At 37.9% G+C, this 24422-nt stretch overlaps 1 protein-coding gene across 2 annotated transcripts in view; it reads right to left on the bottom strand.

Moving 5' to 3' along the window:
- SMURF2 (SMAD specific E3 ubiquitin protein ligase 2) overlaps positions 1-24422 on the bottom strand; it is a 116628-nt gene that overhangs the window by 27506 nt on the left and 64700 nt on the right. For both annotated transcript variants that reach the window (XM_042967679.1, XM_042967678.1), the window contains exons 3-8: positions 22389-22497; positions 13152-13285; positions 10261-10326; positions 5882-5966; positions 3774-3857; positions 1042-1244 (exon numbers count right to left, since the gene is read on the bottom strand). In XM_042967679.1, the coding sequence (XP_042823613.1) occupies positions 1042-1244; positions 3774-3857; positions 5882-5966; positions 10261-10326; positions 13152-13285; positions 22389-22497 (681 nt within the window). The remainder of the gene's footprint in view (positions 1-1041; positions 1245-3773; positions 3858-5881; positions 5967-10260; positions 10327-13151; positions 13286-22388; positions 22498-24422) is intronic.

Raw genomic sequence — 24422 nt, forward strand, 5'->3', positions numbered from 1 at the left:
AGGCTCAGAGAAATTAATGTGCCCAGTGTCACACGACTAACATGTGGCAAAGCCAGGATATAAACCCAGGTCTGTCTCCCAAGTCCATGCTCTCATCACTGTGCTACCTGGGTCATTAAACTGTGTAACACAGCACAATTAATGGACAAATTAGTTTTTTTAAATTAAAGAGTTCAAATATATTTAAAAAATAAAGCTAGAATTCTGCATTTGCAGAACAGTTTACAACATACTGTAGAGGAAAAAGAAAATACAAGTTAGATCGGGCGATTCCCAATGTTGGTCATTAGGTGTCACCATCAGCCCAGAATGGTTTATCTGCAGGCAGCTGAGAGGGCGAGGATGTAATTCCTTTGGTTAACTTTGAGCAAGAAAGGAAAAGACAAGTTCATAGTATCTACAAGAGCATTCACAAGTTGTGACTACTTTAGAAAGTTCTGTATTCAACTAGAAGATTTAAGTCATCTTCCATGTGAAATTCTACAATTTAGGAAATTATATAAGACTATAATAATTTTATACAAACATAGAAGTGACTAAGTCATTTCCAACACGAACCCAAATCATTCAGATGATCCAAAATTATAGACCACACAAATATACAGATACCGTCAGAAATATGCTTTCGAAGTCACTTCTAAATATGCAGGTCTAGAAAATCACACTGTGGGTCTGCCTTCAGATTATCATCATCGATAACTCTACCATCGTACCTTTACATTGTGCCTATTGGCAAAGTAATCTCACGTTGTTCCGTGTACTCTTAGCAACAGCTTTGTGACCAGGAGAGGTGTCACTCACCTCATTTCTTTATAAAGTAAGTGCCAAAGGGTTGAGGTTAAATGACCAGCCCAAGTCAAACCGCTGGGCGGGCCGTCCGCTACCACTTCAAAGACTTTTCAGATTGGGAGGTTTTACACACTTATTTTCATGCCGAATCCCTAAACCCAGATTAATAACTTCTTTACGGCTGATTTTCTGGCTTTCTTAGCAAGCTGAAATCAGTATATCACACTTTATTTTTTCCTCTGCTAGTCATACCATAGCCTTCTGGTAGGTCTGGAGGAGTATGTAAATGTGTCCTGCTCATGTAATTTCTATGTCGTTGTGACCGGACTCTCCTCTCGGCCAGTCTGGGATCCGAAGACTGTCCACACGTTGCACCATTTGTTCCACTAATTGGAGTGTTCTCATCAACAAAGCAGCTAAGAGGTCTGCCGGGACTAGAATATTCAGATGCTGGTCTATTGAAAAGTAACAGGGAAAAAAAAGTTACCCAAGTGCGATATCGAAAGTAGAGTTCTCTAGACGACATATGTACTGCAGGGACAATCACAAGGAAATGGAGTGATCAATGCAAATAGAATGATTTCAAGAACTCTGAATCAAAGTAAACCTGACACCTCTAAGTACAAACTCATACGATAAAGCAGAAGGTCAGTTATTTATTGAAATCATTTTATACTGATTTTAATTACATTGTATACAAAATCCACATATATTTACAGATGTGAGTACTAGTTTACAAAGCATTACCTGACTTAGCCTCGGCCTGCCTCTCAGATCTGACTTCCCACCTTTCTCTCACTCCACTTCTGGACATTCTTCCTGTTCCCTGAACTTGCCAAGATCAGTTTACCTTTAGTGCTGGAAAGGAGCTCTTCCTCCCACCTCAAAAGCTTTTTTCTCTTATTCTCCCTAGGCCAGACAGGCTCCTCCTTGTCATTCAAATCATAGCTTAAGCTTAAATGTCTGAGAGGTCTTTCCTGACCTTCAATCCTAAAGTAGTCACCCAGGCATTTGGTAAGTACATCACCCTAGTTTCTCAGCATAGCAATTATTTGACACTTTTTTTTTTAATCTGTACCCTTGTTTTCCCTTACTAGAATATTTACTGAGAGAAGAAAGTCTGCCTGGTTCATTTCCCACTATATATATCCTCTGTACCTGGAACAGTGCTTGGCATACACACACACACACACACACACACACACACACACACACACACACACAATGAATAAAGATGATGATGTGACTCTTCAAAGAACTTCCAGTATACTGGTAGGTAATCCAAAATGTAAGAGGATAATCAAGAGTTAATTTTTTTTTAAATGTTTATTTATTTTTGATAGAGAGCACGAGCAGGGGAGGGGCAGAGAGGGAGGGAGACACAGAACCTGAAACAGGCTCCAGGCTCTGAGCTGTCAGCACAGACCCTGATGCAGGGCTCGAACCCACAAACCGTGAGATCATGACCTGAGCCAAAGGCAGACACTTAACCAACTAAGCCAGCCAGGTGCCCCAAGAGTTAATTTTTAAACTAACATTTACAACCACAATCAACTTTATACTGGTGGAAATTAAAGTGAATTTCATCAGTTAAAGGAGTTAGAAGGAAATGGACTTCACTAAAGCACTGACACAGGTACACATTCATTTACACTCAGATACAGTAAAACGTTCTTGGACTTCAGTAAAATCCTTGGCAGTTTAATACTAGAAATACAACTCTCAAGCATCTTTTAAAATGCCAACGTGAGCTAAGCTTTTACCTGAGAATCAAAATATAATAGGGAAAACTGTGATTTAATGAGTTCGGCAATTAATCCCCAATAAATAAAAGTGGGTATAACTTAGAGAACCATTTGATGATCTATGTCTGGTGCCAGACCTGCTTAGGAAAAGGGGGTGGAGGGCTAAACAAACACTCACTAGAAGTGGCAAATAAACTCTGTTCTGACTTTAAAAGCAAAAAAGGAAATTCAGCCACTTATCCTATTCATTATCAGTTACTTTAAAAAGTACTTTCTTGGAATTTCCAAAAATTCTCTTACTTCCTCATGTCTCTACACATTAAGCTCCATGAAGGCTGTTCGGCCTCGTTCCCTGGTAACAGAGCAAATGATGAGCACAGTGCCTGGCATAGAACCATTTGGTGAACTGAATGATCACGGTTACCACCATTCTGAACACCTTTTATCGCCTTCCCCTCACCTGGTTAAATTCGAACATTCTTCAGGATTTAGTTCAGAAATTCCCCTCCTTCAGAGTTTTCCTTTGCAATTTCTACCATCCCCTTGCTCCCTGCTCTAAGTTAGGGGCCCTCCCTATGGTCTCAGAGCATCTGCATTCTTATCTTGATCACAGACCTTACTAGATGTAATATAATGATATAATCATACCCCTACATGACTGAACAAATGAAGATCCGGTATATATATTCTCTTACAGCCATTCAATAACAGACTCAAAAAAATTTTTAACAGTCCCAGAAATGAGATGGCTTCTCAATTTATTCAGTTAACTTATTTAATCAATACTTACTAATTACCTTCACAGGCCCTAGAGCTGCAATAACAGGATGACTTGCTAAACAACCTTCATCGAAAATTACTTTTTGAAAATAATAATGGCACTTGCTAGGGGTCCCCAGGTGGCTCAGTCAGTGAAGCGTCTGACTTCAGCTCAGGTCATGATCTCACGGTTCTTGGGTTCGAGCCCCACGTCGGGCTCTGTGCTGACAGCTCAGAGCCAGAGAGCGTGCGTCTCCCTCTCTCTCTGCCCCTCCCCTGCTCACACTCTGTCTCTCTCTCAAAAATAAATAAATGTTAAAAAATTAAAAAAAAATAATAATGGCACTCGCTGTAAGATCTACTGATCTTGAGCAGTATAAACCAAGAAAGGAAATCTGGTAAGACTGACAGATAAACAGAAAGTGACAACCTCAGGAAAGCAAACAGCACAACCAGGGAAAGATATTTGTATGTTCTTACCGTGTTGGGCGTTCCCACTGTGTAGTTCTTGTTATGTGGTTTAGATACTGGATTCTTCCAGAGGCAGTTCGCCTTTCTTCCCAGCTTAAATAAAAATTGAGAGATAAGGCATTAATAAGAAGGTGGATACAGAATGTTTTTAAGGCAATAACCGAGCCAGGAAGACATCTGCTGTTATAAATCAGGAATGACAAACTGAAAATCATTACACAGAATACAGGAATGTTTTTCAACTTATTTTTAAAATGTACACTGTATCTTCTGGAATTCTGAAACTTCTACAATATTTACACTGAGGTGTGCCTAACATTCTCCATCAGCCAAACTCAGAACTTTTCAATAATGTCATTAAGGCTCAACTAAATTACACTATTTCTTCAGAATTTAGTGGCAAAAAAAAAAAAAAAAAATGCCATACTAAAAATAAAAATCACATCTAACTTTTAAAATTAAATCTAACATTAAAGCATATAAAACTTTTTAAAACATTTAGCCTATCCAAATTAATTTTTTAAAAAGACTGGTACTTCCTCCTCAATAACTTTTTAATGCATGTAACAACAATAAAAGAAAAGGGCAAATGACCACAGAAATGTAATAATATTAATACTTCCACCAAAACCCAAGCAGAGGTTTAGAGGCCATAAAAACCAGGAAATAAAGAAATGCTAAGAGGTCTTTTCCTGTGATTACAATCAGAATACAGTACTGGAGTATTACTTATCAATTAATTTGTAAATTATACATATGTACGACTGTATTATAAAATGTACACCAAGTTTTTAAAGGATACATCATAAAAACAAATGGGAAAAAAAGTACGATAAAGAACCAAAAGCTTAGAAAAATAAGCCTTGCGTTGTTGTAATCTCTTAACACTGTTTAGTTATTTCGTCCCAAACTTCCCCTTCAAAATTACCAAAATCTACATCCCATCCACAAAAGTTAACATATAGATCAAGGAGCTAAAGTGAGGTATAAATAGAATTAAATTATGGCAATTTTGAAGAATTTAAACAAAGTGAGCAAATACCCTGACTTGGATGTAAAATTCCATATCAAAAATAATTGAAGTCAAAACTCAACCAATTATATACTTGAAATAATTCATTGTACGTAAACTACACCTCATTCAAGTTAAAAATGAAGTCAGAAAGTGTCAGCACTAGTATCAGACAGAGAAAGCAGTGATCAAAAGCATGAGATGTGGAATCAAGGCTTAATTAAGTCTGTGTTCCAGTCTACCATCCATTATGTGGCCTTTAAGGCAAGTTTACTTCTCTGACCCCGTGTTTTTAATCTGTGGAATGAATGAGGGTAACAACAGTAGTGGCAGGAGTAATAACAGTAGCTGATCATTTATATATATTATCTTAATATTATACATATTTATAATATAAAATATATTACTATATATTAAGCACTTACTATATGCAAACATTGTGCTAAGTGCTTTACACGAATGATCTCATTTAATCCTCACAATTTATGGCATATACACTATTATCACCATCCTCTTCTAGAAGTAAATATAAACCAATGCTCACAGAAGTTAAATGAACTGATTAAATCCATAAAGCTTGTAAACAGAAGAGGAAGGACTGGAATCCGGATGGTCTAATTCCAGAATCACATGCATATGAGTTAAACGATCTAACGTATGACATAAAATGCTTACAACGGTATCTGACACACACATACTCAACAAATGTTCCTATGTTCTTGTCATTTTTACTCCACAAATCTCTATTCCATCCCTCTAAATGGAGTTATGTCTCAGATTCAGCATTTATATGCCCTGTTTTGAATAATTTAATCATGCAAAAAAGTTGTTCTTTTAAATACATAGTATTTACAAGACAGAGATATCTGTCAAGAAATTTGATGGTCTCCTAGTCAAAACTCTTAAAAAATAAATGTAACACATTTGATTCATGGTTTATTTTATAAATTGGACTTGACAAGGTTCCTTGCTAATTTTCCAAGTACAAGGAAAATCTAGATTCTGGAACTGATCAGCAAATTTCTAAAGTATACAATAAATGTCAACTTATTTGTCATTATTTGAAGGACATTATCAACACATTTCTCTAATGATTTCAGCTTACCCATCTGGTAAATCATTATCAAATAAACGACTGCAGTCCACAACTTGTCCTCCTGTGCCTATCCGGTCTCTGGACTGAAGGCTTACTATAACACAACAAAAAAATTACTAAGAATAATTACTAGAAAGATTTTCTACAATTTAAAATATGTATATTTAAAGACATCTGGCTTAATACTTTAGAATGGATTCTTTAGCTTCTAATAAATTCTATATTTTCTTTTTCCATGAGATGTTTCCCTTTAGGAGTGATATTAGAATTTTATGATTTTCTATGCTTTATCATGTTCATGGAGGGGAGTCTAAATCCTTTCTGCCCATTGTAATGGGGCAATGCAAGCCTCCTACTATACTTAAGAGAGGCATTAAAGGTATATTCACATACAGAAGAACTGGAAAAGTTCATATCAATTTGGGTTTAATTCTTGACCCATCTTTAAAATACTTAACAAAACACACCAGATTCTGGCAACAGGGCAACACTTAGATTCCATAAGTCAAAACCCTACATCAGTATCTAGTATGGTGTAAAACTACCACTATAAATTTGGAAGCAAGAGAGGTAAACTCTAGACCAGGCTCTAATACCTAGTTTAGCACTGTGACCTTGAACAAAACACTTAAAATCCTAAAAGTTTACATAATCCCAATCTAAATAATGAGGAAGCTAGGCTAACTGATAAGCCTGAAGTCCTTCCTTGCTGCTTTAATATTCTTTAATTCTATTTTTGGTAATTCTCCTCAAAGATAGAAAGGAACAGGCAAATTTGACTATAACCAAACTTTTTTTTTTTTTTTTAACGTCTATTTCTTTTGAGAGAGAGAAAAAGAAAGAGAACTCATACAAGGGGGTGGGAGGGGCAGAGAGAGAGCGAGAAAGAGGGGCGGGGGGAAGGGCGAGGGGAGGGAATCCCAAGCAGGCTTTGCACCATCAGCGCAGAGCCCAACGTGGGGCTCGAACTCATGAACTGTGAGATCATGACCTGAGCCGAAGTCAGATGCTTAACTGACTGAGCCACCCGGTACCCCAACTATAACCTAACTTCCTAAATAGTTACTACATAAAGTATGATATTTTAAGACCCTTCATTCTAGGAAGGATCTCAAAATTCTAAAATCATCCAGTTCTGTAAAACTTTTGAAAAATCAGAAAGTTCAACACATCACTCCTTTATATGAGTATCATTTATAGGTGACAACATGGTAATACACCTCTCTTCGGTGAATATAAGCAAAATGTTATATGAAAGTTGTACTAGAAAACATTAACCAGTTTTTATACAGAAAAGCTAAGTGAAATGCTTACCAATATATAATCACTGTAAAAACGATGTACTTTCTCATTAGCATTGTTTAGAATAATATTAAGGCTCAAAATTAAGGATTTCATGAGCTTCAGCTCCAGAATGCTATATTACAAGACACCTAAGCAATTTCTAGGTGGGTTTGTGTTTTTAAATGGTCTAATTCTAGCAATATAAGGAGTCATAGAAGTACTATGTTTATAAGAGCGCTGTTCATTAGCACTAAAACATCAGAAACAATCTAAATAAACAGCAATAATCGACTGGCTACATTAATTATTTGCCCACCATGGACTACTATACAACATTGAAAATGCTATAGAAATGGGGGACCTAGGTGGCTCAGTCAGTTAAGTGTCTGGCTCTCGATTTTTGCTCAGGTCATGATCTCATTGTTTACGGAATCAAGCCCCGCATCAGGCTCTAAGCTGACAGTGCAGAGCCTGCTTGGGATTCTCTCTCTCTTCTCTCTGCCCCCCACCCTCCAGCTTGCACTCTCTCTCAAAATAAAAAAATATATAAATTTTAAAAACATTAAAAAAAGCCCACTCTTTCAAAAATGCTTTAGAAATAAATCTATGAACAACAACAGCAACAACGAAAGATGTTTAGGACAGATTAAAACAGGTTATTTAAAGTTCTGCACAGTATAATCTCATTTAAAAAAACAGAAAAGGTATATACATCAAGCTAATAACAATGATGGCATATTATGGGTGTTCCTTATCTTCTCTATTTTTATATTATAACAAAAAAAGAAAAACTTCACAAGACATGGGAAGAACGGAGTAACAGTTTTAAACGTAACAGGGAAAAGATTTATAAACTTGAATCAGTCATCTCAATTTGGTAGATTTTTTTTTAACATTTTATTTTTTGAAACACAGATAATGAACAGGAGAGGGGCAGAGAGGGAAACGCAGACTCCAAAGCAGGCTCCAGGCTCTCAGCTGTCAGCACAGAGCCCGATCGATGCAGGACCTGAACTCACTGGCTGTGAGATCATGACCTGAGCCAAAGTCGGACGCTCAACAGAGTGAGCCACCCAGGCACCTCTGGGATATCTTTTCCTAAGGTAACACTCCAAGAAAAGGATAAAGCTAAGTGTCCAAAAATGCTTACAACTTTCAATGTTATAATAGCAAAAAAATGACTTAACCGTCCAATAATCAAGTTTTGATATATTGATATAATTCACCCCTTGAACACTAATAATGGTTACAGTAAGTGAAGGAAAACAAAAATTTTACATTCACTGAACCAAAACCATAAAAAATATACACATATAAAAGTATATAAAATTACTAGAAAGGGATATATATTTTTTAAAATTAGTATTCTAGCATACTTTTCTTCATTTCTCAAAAAGTGTTACGAATATGTATAATTATTTTTTTAATGTTTATTTTGAGAGGGGGAGAGAGAGAGCATGAGCAGGGGAGGGGCTGAGAGAGAGGGAGAGAGAGAATCCCAAGCAGACTGTACTGTCAGCACAGAGCTCAACACAGGGCTTAAACTCACAAACCATGAGATCATGACCTGAGCCAAAATCAAGAGTTGGATACTTAACAGACGAGCCACCCAGGTACCCCTATAATTATTTGCAAAGGTCCAATTCAGCAAGAACTGGAACTCATTCTGTTTTTAAATGGCAGGATCATGAAGCATAATGTGTGAGTCCAACTCATCTCTACTATGAAAACTAAATTCATACAAAAGCTTCAAATTGGACTACACATGCACACATTTTAAAGTAAAACATTACTTTTTTATACAGTATACTCCATAGATATATTTCTAATTGCTGACAAAAGGAAAGCTGGTTGTTTTTATAAATGCCAATTTACACCTAGTAAAACTATTTTGTTACTACTGGACATTAGTTGGCAAATTATTATATGACATGCAAAATCAAATTAAATGTGATTGTTCTTAAAGTTTTATATGCCAGCATTTATTTTTGAGGTTTTTTTTTACTCCCTTCTCAATCTAAGAATGACAAGAATTCTCAATAAGGCTGCAGTGTAGATACTTCCCTGTGGTAACTACAACAGGGCTTTGTTAGGTCGCTACTCTGGCAATTCATTATGAACCCAATTCATTTCCTGGGAAAATGAAGCCCTTCAAAAGTAACTTCAGTAACTGAAACCTCTGACAGGTTCATAATGCAATCAACTTATCCTAAATTCTGCTCTGTAGTGAAGTGGTGGGATCCCACTTGCATTTTATTGTTTTTAAGAAGCCTCAAAGGAGTCCATATCAGTGTCCTACCACATGATGTATCTTTTTTTTTTTTTTAATGTTTATTTTTGAAAGAGAAAGAACACAAGCGGGGGGGGGGGGGGGGGGGGGGGGGAGGGAGGGAGACAGAATCCTAAGCAAGCTCCAAGCTCTGAGAGCCTGACGCGGGGCTCAAACCCAAGAGTCGTGAGATCTGACCTGAGCTAAAGTTGGACGCTTAACTCACTGAGCTACTCAGGCACCCCTACCACACTATGTATCTTGATCAAAGCTCAATCCATCAATTCTTAGGTCTCAGAAAATTTTACCTTTAAGCCCTTCCTCTGAATCAATTCAAGACAGACCTTATGAGTAAAGTAATAGCTTCTCCCCTTTTTCAATCAGTGTTATACTATCCTTCATTTTCTTTTCCAATTAGCACAATTATTATAAAACTGTAAAGCATTAAACAAAGTTCAATAGAATATTCTTATCAAAAACCAGTTTAAGGATTATTTTTAGAAAACTTTCAGATCATCTGTAAAAGTTTATCTTAGTGTGCTACCATACATTCGCATACTTTAAATGAATGCCTAAGGGATCAATAGTTCTTTACATCAGGAGCCTCTATTTTTTTTTATATTATTCATAATTTGAAGGGTTTTTTTTAAATAATTTTTTAAATTAAGGTAGCCAGGAACCTGGATCCACTGTTTGAAATATTTTATGGGACTCATTTAATTTAAGCCAATACAATGAAGCTATAGTTAGTGTACTTGGATTTAAAAGATACACAGAGTTTAGGTCAGTCTGAATGATGCCAAAATTTCACATAACTTTAAATTTCCACACTTACCTACTATCTGTCCTCTAACTGTATCATTGTCATTTGGCCCAAGTTTGCACAGATCCAACCTCTGATCTATTTGAAATCAACAAAAAAAGCAATTAAAAAATAAGCTGATATCAGAGCTTCTAACATCTATAGAGTGATGGTAAATTTCCATAATCCAATGGCAACCAGGCCTATAATTTAAATAATAACATTTTAAAGATGAAACAAACATTTAAAATCTCTAACTGTATATATAATTGGTACAAATGTCTTAACAACAGTTTTGATAAATTTGGATTTCAAAAACTTTAAGTCACTGGTGTATATACACTGCCAACATGCAATTACTTTTTCTCCAAAGATTTCAGACACTTGTCTTGAGTCTTGGCTTGTCACTTAATAGCTGTTGTTCTTAAGCAATTTATCCCTGAGTCTTGATTTTCTCACGTAGTACCTACACCTCATATTTTTGAAGGATCAAATCAGGTAATTATGTAAAACTCTTAGGTAACTGGCATATAAGTGTTCAATAAATGTGAGTTATTATCACTGTTATTTTTTATCTAACCATTTCAAATGACCTCCATACACATAAAGTAAATATTAATAAGAAGCCAAGTATAAACTGTAAGATAAGGGTCTGAGTCAGTTCTACTAACTCATTTACGAGCAACTCATTTATTCTCTCATGCCTCATCAATAGAACAGACATAACACTGACCTGGCCAGTTACAGGAAGGAACAGTGTCACCCACAGCACGCTGCTTTTACTTTGATTATAGCACTTAAAACTGAATTCTTTTACAGCTATATATATATATACATATGTGTGTATATATATATATATATATATATATATATATATATATATATATATATATATATATGCATGCCATCTATTCAAAGAAGTCATGAATTGATAAAAAGGAGGAGACCATACATTAGTCTTTGAATTCTCTTCTCTGCTCCTAACTGGCAGAACGCTGTACAGTGTGCTCAATAAATGTTTGATAAATTAAGTATTATTACACATCAAAAAGGTCAAGGAAATAAATGCAATGAAACATCCACAGGCAGCACAAAGAAAAATCTGTGTCCCACCAGATTTATCCAGCCAAAAAGAGACATTTTTTCCCCTTGCAAAATAAACGGACGCTACCAAATCAACTGTATAGTAGACTTCTGCAAGGCAATTCCTCTTCTCTTGTTCAGTCTTTCCAGTGTGTCCTGCTCCCTCTGCCAGCACAGGCCAGCAGGCCTTTGCCCTGGTTTCTCAGAGGACAGGATCCATCCCCTTTTCACCTTTACATCCACCATGGATTTGAACAGTGCCTGGCACATTAAAGGTTTGATAAATGCTGGCTAAACTGAACCAAAGATAAGGTCATCCATGTGGCCTGTAAGTCTTCAGTTTGCCTGCTGGGTTGGGTAATAAAACAGTTCATTTTTATATACTATAAGACCTCTTCCCATCCCAGCATCCTCTATTTCCTTTTGGGTCAGCCACCTTGTCAACTCAGAAATACAAGAAATTCTCAAGTGCCTTTAAATTCCCCTGACTCAGAGCTTCTGGTGCAATTTTCTCCCTTTTTCTTCTTAACAGATCAATACTTATATATCTGGACTGTGGTATCATACTACAGTAAAAGGGACTGTCTCTTAATGTATCTAACACTCCAAGAAAAATTTACTCTTTTTTTATTAATTTCTTTAGCTAGATTCCATGTGAATTTCTGTTTAGCAGAGGTATCTGGACTAAAATCCCATGACAATGAATGACTAGCAGTATTTTTTACATTATATGAAAAAGAATTCTGTAAAAACAACAAAAAATTTTGTCAAAAAAGTTATCTTCAGCTATGTCCCAAAAGAAAGACCCCCAAAAAGATTTTTTGTCACCTTGTTACTGCCAATCCAATACGAAAATCATTTCTAATGTCTTAACCTTGGTCTGATCTTCTAAATGCCCAGGCTAGTGTAAAACTAAGCTATAATTAAGCAGTTAACACAGCTGTCTTACAATCAATGTCTTACCCTTCTAGAACTTTTACCTTTTTTTAGTTTTATATATCATTCTTATTCACTAATAATTCTCCTTTAATTGCCACCTTAAACACTCCAGTCACCTAAATAAAACTCATTTTATCTCATTAATCCACCAAAACCAGAGAAGGGTGCTAAGAAATGTTAAAAAGGCATATACACTTTGACACCCTTCTTTTTACTCTTGGATATCAAACATTTCCTAACACTTATAAATTCACTGTACACTAAGTATCAGCTCTGATTCAGTTCAAGTCTATTTTAAATGTTTCATTCTTTTTATAAAGTCCATAAAATAAATTTAAACAAGTATTTTTACCAATGTTTCAAACATACATAGGAAGTTAAATTTTTGGATCCCTGCCCCCCCCCCGCAAAAACAAACATACACATACATATTTTTTTTTTGAGGGGGGGCACAAGTGAGCGAGGGGCAGAGAGAGAGAATCTCACAAGGGGCAGAGAGAGGGAGAGAGGGAGAGAGGGAGAGAGGGAGAGAGGGAGAGAGGGAGAGAGGGAGAGAGGGAGAGAGAGAGGTGGGGCTCACCGAAAGCAGGGCTCGTGTTTTTTTACCTGAAGCAGGGCTCATGCTCACACCAAGTGGGGTTCAAGCTACCTGATATGGAACTTGAACTCACGAACAATGAGATCATGACCTGAGCCATGTAAGTGTCCTATATTTTTAAAAAAAATTTTTTTTTAATGTTTATTTATTTTTGAGTGAGAGAGACAGAGCACGAGCAGGGGAGGGGCAGAGAGAGAGGGAGACACAGAATCTGAAGCAGGCTCCAGGCTCTGAGCTGTCAGCACAGAGCCTAATGTGTGTGCCCTATATTTTTATATTTTAAAAAACACTCGTATCTACTCACAACCAGTGTCTTTGAGGCGGTTGATGGCATTGGAAAGAAGTCGAACACAACCAAGAAATCCAGCACCTTGTTTTTTATGGATCTTCTTGTGATTCCATACACTGATCGTAACTGAATCAGACTTTCCAATATACCTAAAAAACAACATAACTGAATGAGTAACTTGGCAACTACAAGTAGCGAATGTAAAATTTTTTCTTTTGCTTTTGTAGTCTAAAGTCACAAATGTTTCAGAGTATGGTTAGATAATGCAAAATATGTTTTGAGTTCAATCAATCCCACAAGATTGAATTTAATTTTTTTAAAAATCTCGTAAGTAAAAATCTATAAAGAATTTTTAATATATCCTTCATCACATCTGCCACTCTCAGACTGGCTAACAATGTGGTAGTAAAAAAACTATTTTAGTAGCTAGTGTCAAATAACACTACAGGTTTCTGATATTTCTTTCCAAGAACAAAAATCTTACAAGAGCTTTTATCACAGTCACATTTAAAAAACATTTCAATGACATGGCCTATCATTTCGAAGAGTACTCAGTTTTCAAGGGGCATTGTCAAGGCTGACAGACCAAAAATCTGACATACCTGGTGGGTTTTAAAATGCTGTAGAACAAAAGCTGATTGTAACGCTTTTCCCCTGCTTCTTTCCTGTATGCAGGCCTTGAGCGAGCAGGACTCTTGCAGATTTCACTTCACTGCCTGCAGACAAGCAGAGCAGGGGAAAGCGTTACTACACTTGTCTGTGCGGATACCTGCAAGTACGTTAAGAGCTCTACCACAGCCAATTGTTCACATGGTGCCATCCCATGCAAAAATATAATAAAATAACATAATTATATCAGTAGAATCCTAACTATATTTCATTGCCTCTAAGTGGTCAAATTTTTGGTCCAGCAACCTTGATCTTCAAGTGTCATTCAGTAAAGCAGTAATATCAGAAAAATTCACCTAGTACGTAAAAAAGCCAAAACCACTGAAGTGAGAACTAAAACTTTTCAATGAGAAACAGGGAAACCACACTTAGATCCAGCTGTGCATAAAGCATGCCTATCCCTACTGGACTTTTAATTACGCAAGCTAATCCATTCCCTTTTTAAAAATTAAGCCAATTTGAATTTCATTTCTGTTGCTTACAAATGGGAAAACTCTGGTCGAAAACATCCAACATGCATGCACCAATTTTCAAAGAGACCTAACAGACCTAACCTGGCAAGTACCTACTGCATGGTGTATCAAAATTCTACAACCAGAATCAATTATTAAACAGCTACAGCACCCCAGATCAAGCATTAAAACAAAATCACATTAAATCAGTTCCCCAAGCCTGATTCCCCAGCATGATAAAGTATTGATCCCCGTGCCTTAGAACAGCCCACCACTGGCATAAGCACCCTTATGCTGTCAAGGCCCAGAGAGACCTTGAGAACGTACACTGAAAACAGAGGAACGTCTGTCAATTGTGTCCTGGAATGACTGTGAGACAGTGAAATCACCTCCCTGCCAAATGAACTTTTATACAAAATACATTGCCCTTGTATGAAGCCACTGACAATTTGGGTTTGCCTATTCCATCAGTTAGCCTGCTCTAACCAATCAGGCACAAATCATAAAGGGCCTTGTCAGCCATGGTGTGAACTCTGGCCTTCTCTCCAAGTAAGGCAGGAAGCCAACGGGAGACGTGCAGCAAAGGAGTAACAAGATTTGAAATATGTTTTAACAACATCACTCTAGCTGCTGTGTTGACGACTGTAGAAGCAAGGCGTGTAAGGCAGGGGTCAGCAAACACAGCCTGTGACCCAAACCCAGCAGAGCACAAAACATAGTGTGATTTCAGTGTATATAGGGTGACATAATTTTTTTTTTTAGCTTTAAGGCCATAATCAACTATTTAGAATGTCTACATTCACATCACCACTTTTCTAACATAAGGTCATCATTTCTATTTGCTGGACCCAACAATTCCACATACTAATGATGGTCCAACAAGAATTCCAGCCCATACCATCAGAGTCCCCTCCCCCTAAATCCCATGGACCTGGCCACCAGGGAATCTCGCTGATCAGCACGTTAATATAATACCATGCTCTGGTCTGTAACTGCACAGAACCCCTGACGGACTGACAGGTTTAGGTAGGGACACCCCTCCCCTAGGTCTAGCATGAAGCAGATACTGAAGATGAGCCCTCCGCCCAAATGCCAAAGATTTGTGATTGTCGACCCGTCAGGGGGGAAAACAGGGGCCCCTTTTAGGCAACAAGCTTGAGCAATGAAAACCTGAGTAAGGTAAGAGGGGCCGACCACAGTGACCACCCAGCTGCATGCAAAGGCTCATGAAGAGACCCACCTCAAAATATCCACAGACCCCAGCCGGCCAATGGGCTAGGGTCAGGCACAGGTACCAAAAAAGGAAAAGTCCGTATGTTCCTATACTCCCACACTCCCTCCCCGTAATTAGAGCCCCCCACCACTGACTGCCTCCTGGCAGACAGTATTTCCTTTGCTATCCTGCCCCCCTGCTCCCCTGCAGCGTATCCAGTGGATTCACTACCTCCTTTGTTCTGCCTATATCCATGCTGTCCCCACCCGATCAGGTCGCCCCACACTCCACAGTGTAGGAACTAGTCTCCTTGCCATCTTTGTCTCCCTCAAAGCCCTTCTCCACGGTCACCGCCTAAGTGTCTGCTCTTGGATATAAACCCGATGATAGCATTTCCCCACTTAAAACCTTTTTTCATTGCTCCCCACTGCTTTGAGGAGAGCATTCAAACTTATTAGTAGGCTTTCAAGGACCTTCACGAGCTGGTTCCTACTCGCCTCTCTTTGCTTGTCCTATGCCGAACTCCCCTTACCTGACGTGAACTCCCCAATGCTGCCCCTCCCAACTGTTTTCAGAGTCATGTTCTCTTTCACCTCTGGGTCTTCACACAGACTACTTTTGCTTAGAGCCATCCCCCTTTTCTTTTCTCAAATTAACTCCCACATAAGGTCTAAGCCTAAATGCCACTTTTCTAGGAAGCTGTCCTTAGCTCCTAAATTCATATAAAAAAGTTCTGTGTATTTCCAGGGCACCTATACTTCCCCATATTCTTATCATACTGTTTATAATTTCCTATTCACTTGTGTCTATACACCACTTAGCTGAAAGCTTGTGAGACTACATCTTATGCACTGTTATACCTGGGTCTCTGGCTGAATTTAAATGTGACTGAAGCTTAAAGAGACGGCTTAAAACAATCTGATTAAGAACTCAAAAGCTGAGTCAGTTACACAGACAGTAGCTTATTACTGCTGGGATTTCAAAATCACCACAGGTCAAATAAAGTAATAAAAAAGGTGCGACCTAACATATTTACTAAAAGCGTCTGACATTTGAGGATTACCTGTGAGGTACTAGTCTAAACACTTTGCAGGGGTTATCTCACTGCATCTTCCTATCAGTCGTCTAAAGTAGGCATTATTGTTGCTGTCACCAATGGAAACTGACACACGAGGGGTTAAACACTGAGCTAATGATCACACAAATAAGTGGGGGGCTGGGGGGTGGGAAGCCAGGTAGTCTCACTTCTCTCTATTGCCTACTTTTTTAGTTCCTATTTATTTGCCTACTAACTTGGAGTCACTGAGCCATAGCACTGAGGGGCACACAAAAAAGCCTTATTCTGAACTGCCTCTCAGTATCTCAATGTTTTAGGAGAAACATGTTTGTTCACATGTGGTTTAGAAGGTCAAATTTAAATAACTGTCCAGAGTCTAGGCTGAGCTGGGTACTCTGCTAGGGGGGTGGGTTAGAACTAATTGTCTAGAAGTAAGTAATGAGGTGTCAGGCATAAACGTTTGATGGGAGATGTAAAATTCATTTTTGTAGGTAAGGCAAGTGGAACATTTTGAAGAAAAACTGAGATTGATGAAGAGTGAAGTAGAAAGCTCAAAAAGCTTAAAAGACCAAAGACTTAAAGGTCAGGATATCAGGGCAGTTAACATGTTTATAACATGAGATATGCTGACAAAATGGTAGAGGTATAGAAAACATATAGTAACAGAATTAGCAACCTGGAGAAAACTGACACCTACACCTGCAGGGAACAACAGATAAGAAACAAGACTATTACTGCCACCCCATCCCTGAAATATTTCCGACTTATTAGCCCAAGATACTCTAACAGTGACGGTGGGGCTAAAACAGAAGGACTGGTGAAATTACTGAAAAGGAATGGAAAGCCCTCCTGAATCCCCTCCTTGACCCAGGTCATCCTCAACCCCAGCAGGAGATGTACGCTTTACTCTCTGAAAAGTTCTCTACTCAGGGACACCAGGCACAGCTAAGGGAGAAGGTAAAAGTCCATTATAAAAGCATGGATACTAAGAAGAGGTTACTACAGTCAATAGAGAGACCTCCTAGCATTCTTAAACTCTTCAGCTCCAAGAACACTAGCATCCAAGAATATATAGCCCCGGGCAGGAAACAGCAGAATTCTGTGCAATGAATATGTCACAGCCACACCTGATTACCCTAGCAAGCGGACTACCTCTACCCATGGGCACAGAATTTCCAATCAACATGGAAGTGCCTCCCCTTAAATATAAAAAAACAGCAACCCAAATCAAACTAACAGAAAAAAAAGGAACCTTGACAAAAGAGAGGCAATACAAGCAACAAAACTCACTTCTCTTGCATCCAAGAAATAAGACAAAATTACGAAAAACAGATAGTCAATAAGCAAAGTGATCTTGCAAGCTAAAAATATGAGAGCAGAAATCACAATAAAAGGAATGTTGGAAAACTAAGTAGGGGAAACAGCCCAGATAGTTCATCATAGTTTTTAATTTTTTACTGAAACAAAAATATTTTATTCCACTGGAGATACAATATGAGAGAAAAAAGATAGGACAACTAAATGATAATCATTTCAGAAGGGGTAACATCCAAGTAACAGGAGTTCCAGGAAAGGAAATAGAAAATGGAGAAGAAATCACCTATAATAAATAAAGACAGGGGCACCTGGCTAGCTCAGTCAGTGCAGCATGCGACTCTTGATCTTGGGGTTGTGAATTTGAGCCCCACGATGGGTGCAGAGATTAAAAATAAAATCTTTAAAAAACAAATAAAAAAGACAAAATTTCCTCATAACTAAAGAGTTTCAGCATCCAGAAGAGGCACAGTTATTTCTCTGACATCAGCCATAACAACGTCTTTCTAGACATGTCTCCTATGACAAGGGAAACAAAAGAAAAATAAACTACCGGGACTACATCAAAATAAAAAGCTTCTGCACAGAAAAGGAAACAACAGACAAAAATAAAAGACAACCTACTGAATGGGAGAAGATACTTGCATATGACATACCCAGTAAAGGGTTAGTATCTAAAATATAAAGAACTTACACAACTCAACATCAAAAAACCCACAAACAATCCAATTTAAAAACGCACAGAAGAGGTATGCCTGGGTGGCTCAGTCGGTTAAGCGTTCGACTTCAGCTCAGGTTATGATCTCATGGTTTTTGAGTTCTGCTGTCAGCACGAAGCCCACTTTGGATCCTCCGTCCCCCTCTATTTCTGCCCTTCCCTCACTCGCAAATGCTTGCTCTCTCTCACTCTCTCAAAAATAAATAAATATTTTTTAAAAATAATTAAAAAATAAAAGTGCGCAGAAGATATGAACAGACATTTCTCCAAAGATATATAAATGGCCAAGAGACACATGAAAACTCACTCATCAAGTAAACATGTATCAAAACCACAATGCGATATTACCTAACACCTATCAGAATGTCTAAAATCAAAAATTCAAAAAATAGTAAGTGTTGGTGAGGATATGGAGTAAAAAGAACCCTCATGCACTGTTGGTGGGAGTGCAAAGTGGTGCAGCCACTGTGGAAGACAATATGAAGGATCTTCAAAAAGTTACAAATAGAACTACCCTACAATCCAGTAATCACACTACTGGGTATTTACCCAAAGAATATGAAAACATCCAAGGGATGTATGCACCCCCATGTCTTTTGCAGCAGTATTTGCAAAAGCCAAATTATGGAAACAGCCCGTGTCCATAAAGATATGAATGGATAAAGAATGGAATATTATTCAGCCATAAGAAAGAATGAAATCTTGCCATTTGCAACAACATGGATGGCTCTAGAGAGTATAATGTTACAAAATAAGACAGAGAAAGACAAATACCAAATGATTTTACTCATATGTGGAATTTAAGAAATAAAACAAACGAACAAAGAAAAAAAAAAAAGGAGAGAGAGAGAGAGAGAGAGACAAACCAAAAAACAAACTCTTAACTATAGAGAACACACAAATGATTACCAGAGGGGAAGTGGATGGGGGGACAGGTGAAAAAAGTGAAGGGGATTAAAAGTACATTTATTTTTTATTTATTATTATTTTTTTAGAGAGAGCATGAGCAGGAAGAGGGGCACAGGGAGAGACAGCAAGGGAGAATCCCAAGCAGGCTCCACGCTCAGTGTGGAGCCCAACGCAGGGCTCAGTTCCATGACCCTGGGGATCATTACCCAAGCTGAAATCAAGTCAGTTGCTCAACCGACTTAGCCACCAAGGAGCCACAAGAGTACATTTATCTTGATGAACACTGAGTAATAAATGGAAGCTGAATCACTGTACTGTATACCTGAAACTAATAGAACACTGTATGTTAACTATACTGGAATTAGGGGCGCCTGGGTAGCTCAGTTGGTTAAGCATCCAACTTCAGCCCAGGTCATGATCTCACAGTTCGTGGGTTCGAGCCCTGCCGTAGGGCCCTGTGCTGACAGCTCAGATCCTGAAGGCTGCTTCAGATTCTGTGGCTCCCTCTCTCTCTGCCCCTCCCCCACTTGTTCTCTCTCTCTCTCTTAAAAATAAATAAACATTAAAAATAATTTTTTTAATTTAAAAATAAAAAAACTATCCTGGAATTAAAAACTTTTTGATTTTTTTAAAAAGAGTTTATCCAGATTAAAAGGTCCCAATAAGTACCAAGCACTATGTAACATATATACCAAGTGCATCATCAAAAAATTTATTACACAGCATAAAGAGAATACCCTGAAATCTTCCAGTGGAAAACAATAATCAAGAAAGACCAAAATCAGGATGCCATTAATGATACTCTGAAACTGCACTATTCAAAAGGGCAGTCACCAGTCTCATGGAGCTATTGAGTACTTAAGGCTAGTCCAAATTGAGGCACTCTGTAAGTGCAAACAAACCCCTAAGATCTCAGACTTAGCTGAGAAATGTTTATTTTTTTAACCTATGCATTTATTTATAAGAAAAAAAGACCATAATTATTTTATCTTGATTACATGTTGAAATGAGAATATTTCAGCTATACTAAATTAAATATGTTTATTAAGCTTAATCTTTTTTATTAACTTTTATTTATTTTGAGAGAGAGAGACAGAGACAGTGGGGGAGGGGCAGAGAGGGGGAGAGAGAGAGAGAATCCCAAGCAGGCTCTGCACTGTCAGCACAGAGCCTGATATGGGGCTCGAACTCATGAACTGTGAGATCATGACCTGAGCCAAAATCAAGAGTTGAACACTTAACCAAATGGGCCACCCGGGTGTCCCTATTAACTTTTTAAAATGTGGCTATTACAAAATTTAAAATTACAGACAAGCTTCCATTTGTGGCTCACATTATATTTCTGTTCAAGTGCTGATCTAGACCTAGACAACAATGGAGCGTATATTCACAATTTGGAGAGAAATGCGTGTCTTACCTAGAAGGTTATAATCAAACTATCCATTGAGAAAGACAAAGTACATTTTCAGACAAGATCTCAAAGAAATTTTCCCTATCTTTGTACTCTTTCTCAAGATGACCATGAAAGACAGACTTCATCGAAACAGGGAATAACAAAAAATGGGAAATCACTGAACCCAGAAGAGACAAAGGAAATTCCCAACATAATGATAAAGGAGGTTCCTGGACAGTTGTGCAGCAGGTCCTAGACCAGCTTAGACCACCAGACCAGCGTGGAGGAAGAGGCCAAAGGTTTCAGGAGGGAGATCTCCAACAAGGAAACAAAGCCAACAGAATAGCTCATGCGGTTGAATATATGCAGAAATGTCCAGTCCTGTAGGAGAGTCTAGGAATTAATGAGACAGATAGAAAACTAAACAAATGGCAAAATAAGATAGTTAATTCCAGAAAAACAAAATTTATCAAGAGAGGAAATGTAATCACTGCACACCATGTGACTCAGTTATGAATAGTTACATGATCACAATGTAAATACAGAACAATGATTTAACCAAAAAGGTTCAAATGGAGGGCTCGGAGAAAGGAAGGGCCACGTGGGTGCTGTAGGAACAGGGATGAGAGAGATCAGTTGTAAAAGCTAAATCTTCTTCTATGGTAAGAAATGTAAAAATAATACCTAAAAGTATGCATATACTAAATCTCTGCATCCCCCCCCCCCACCCCATATACAGAGAGATGTATAAAGTAAGCATGAGATCTAGAAAGAGAAGAAAATACCAGACTAAACAATCAAAGTAACTCTAGTTACCTTGAGAATGGGAATCAGGAATAAGGATGGGGCGGCAAACTGCAGTTTCCCATTACAAGCCTTACAACATCGGGACACCCCAGTGGCTTAGTCGGTTAAGCGTCTGACTTGGGCTCACCTCATGATCCCACTGTTTGTGGGTTCGAGCCCCACGTTGTGCTGTGCACTGACAGCTCAGAGCCTGGAGCCTGCTTCGGATTCTGGGTCTCCCTCTCTCTCTACCCCTCCCTGTTTTTACCCTCTCTCTGTCTCTCTCAAAAATAAAAATAAATATTAAAAAAAAAAAAGCCTTACAGTATTATGCACCTTTTTAGAATGGTGCATACAGCACTGATTAAAATTTGAAAAAAAGAAACCATCCCTATAAAAGCACAAAGAATGTCTATGAGTGCACTCCAATTACGATTTCTGGTTTTATACTCATAATTGACCTAAAGTAAATTAATACCTTTATTTAACCGAAAGAAGATGGGACGGGGTTGCCCTATACTGCATATACGTTTTATTCTCCATAGGCTTACTAAGAGCATTTCATCTTCCAAAACCAGCTATCAATAAGTCACAGTACCTTCCCACTAGGTTTTGTGCCCCTCTGTGAAGACCAAATTATACCACAGATCAAACTCTGATAATTTTCAGTGATTCTTTTCAAATACTATATCAAATAATATTGATTCTATGTTTCATTTCAAATGAATCATTTAAACCTACAGGTCATAATGCTGATTCCACTTTGGATCAAGTGTATTCTTCACAGTATCTGTAGAATGGCATTGCCCAGATCCATCAACCACCACCTTAGCAAATGGATCAGGAAGTCCTGTGGAAAAAGGGGAAGAATTCTTTTTTAATTAAAGAATAACGTGACATGGAAAATAGAAGATTAATTATATAAAACTATTTGCTACAAAAGATTATTCCATTCTTCATAAAAAGTGTAACGTTTACCTATAAATGAAAAGTGGTCCATTCTGAACGAAGATTAAAGTTAATTCTACCTTAAATACCAAAAGCTACGTTTTTCTTGTTGCTATCTCAAAACATTCTCAGCTTACACTACCAAAGCCTAGAGGTTACCTCATAATAGGGAAGTGTTTATACATCTTTACCAGCCCTTTGACTCCAGGAAGATTAAAACAGTTCTGGTTCTCTTAGGGCCTTCCCAAGGTCCTCCTTAGTAGCATTTTTAAAGAAAGAGCTTCTTACAGGTTTTCACACAAGAATATGGGCTACAGAGAAATCAAATTAGCCAAAAAGTTTTCCTGAATAACTACCATGAGTGATGAAAAACTGAATCAAAAAATTAAATACCCTGCCTTAAAACGTTAAGAATGCCTTGGGGGAGAGGGAAACCAGAGAATAAACAGATGTTTGTATAGATTCTAAAGAAAATACTTTTAACACTATGTCAGGCACTATTCTAAATGCTTTACATATATTAAATCTCTTATTCCTCACAATAATCCAATGGGGTAAATGTTACTATAGTCTCTACCCTACTGATGAGGAAACTGAGGCACAAAGGGGTTAATTAACTAATCCAAGGACAAACGACAGTACGTGAGAGAGCCAGGGTCTGAAGTTTAGATTTTAAACCCATGCACATAAATCTGGTTCTCAATTTCATGCTCTCAACTACTATACTATAGTATACCTCTCACGTACCATGCAGTTCAACAGTGAGTACAAGTAAGAGTTCAGAAAAACAGAACTGTTGGGGAGTTTGAACAGTAAATCAAGGCTTTTTTTTGGGGGGGGGGGGATGGGACTCATTGGGCTTTAAAGGACAAACAGGAAGATCACCAAGAAAGGTACGACTGCATCTGAAGGGCTGTGAGGAATCTAACCAAATCATTTGTGCTACGATGTTAAAAGTAAATGCTGTGGGTAAGAGAGGCTTAGAAATCAGAAAGTGACTGAGGTAGATAAAAGGGTGTCATATTTTTCTATTAGCGGTATTCAGGGTGGACTGGGAGAAGGGAAGACTGGTACAGAGACTATCTAGGAAGCGGTCATAAGTTTCACACAGTAGGATAAACGAACAGTAAGATGAGCAGACTCTGAACTAGGGAAGTCACAGGAAAAGGCAAAGGACAGTGAAGTAATAAACTACTCTGAAAGATCTAATACAAGTTTATAAGAAACTAGGGTCAAAGATGACACTATAGTTTTCAGCCCTAAGTAACAATGAAAACAGTGGTTCTTTTGGAGAAAAAAAAAGTTAGAAGGTAGAACTAAATAAAGTGTTAAGGAGACAAAAATGACATTTTGGGATAGCATAGATCTCCTATGGACAGTTGAAAATACTAGAATGGGGCGCCTGGGTGGCTCAATCGGTTAAGCGCCCAACTTCAGTTCAGGTCACGATCTCGCGGTTTGTGAGTTCGAGCCCTGTGTCGGACTCTGTGCTGACAGCTCAGAGCCTGGAGCCTGCTTAAGATTCTGTGTCTCTCCCTCTCTCCGCCCCTCCCATGCTCATGCTCTGTTTCTCTGTCTCTCAATAATAAATAAACATTTAAAAAAAAATTTTTTTAAACAAAGAAAATACTAGAACAAAATGTTGGTATGGGTTGATAATTGGAGAAATTCTGCACCTCGATATCTATGCTATTTTTTTTTTTAAAGTCAAGATACCTATGTGCCAAGATTCGAGGTCAGGCATAAATCACATCGTCAGTTCCCCAATCCTATGATTCTGTGATCTGTCAACTTCAAATAAGAGAGGACCAAATTTTAAGAGTGTTA

Source organism: Panthera tigris, chromosome E1 (genome assembly GCF_018350195.1).
Source record: "Panthera tigris isolate Pti1 chromosome E1, P.tigris_Pti1_mat1.1, whole genome shotgun sequence".
Lineage (NCBI taxonomy): Eukaryota > Metazoa > Chordata > Mammalia > Carnivora > Felidae > Panthera > Panthera tigris.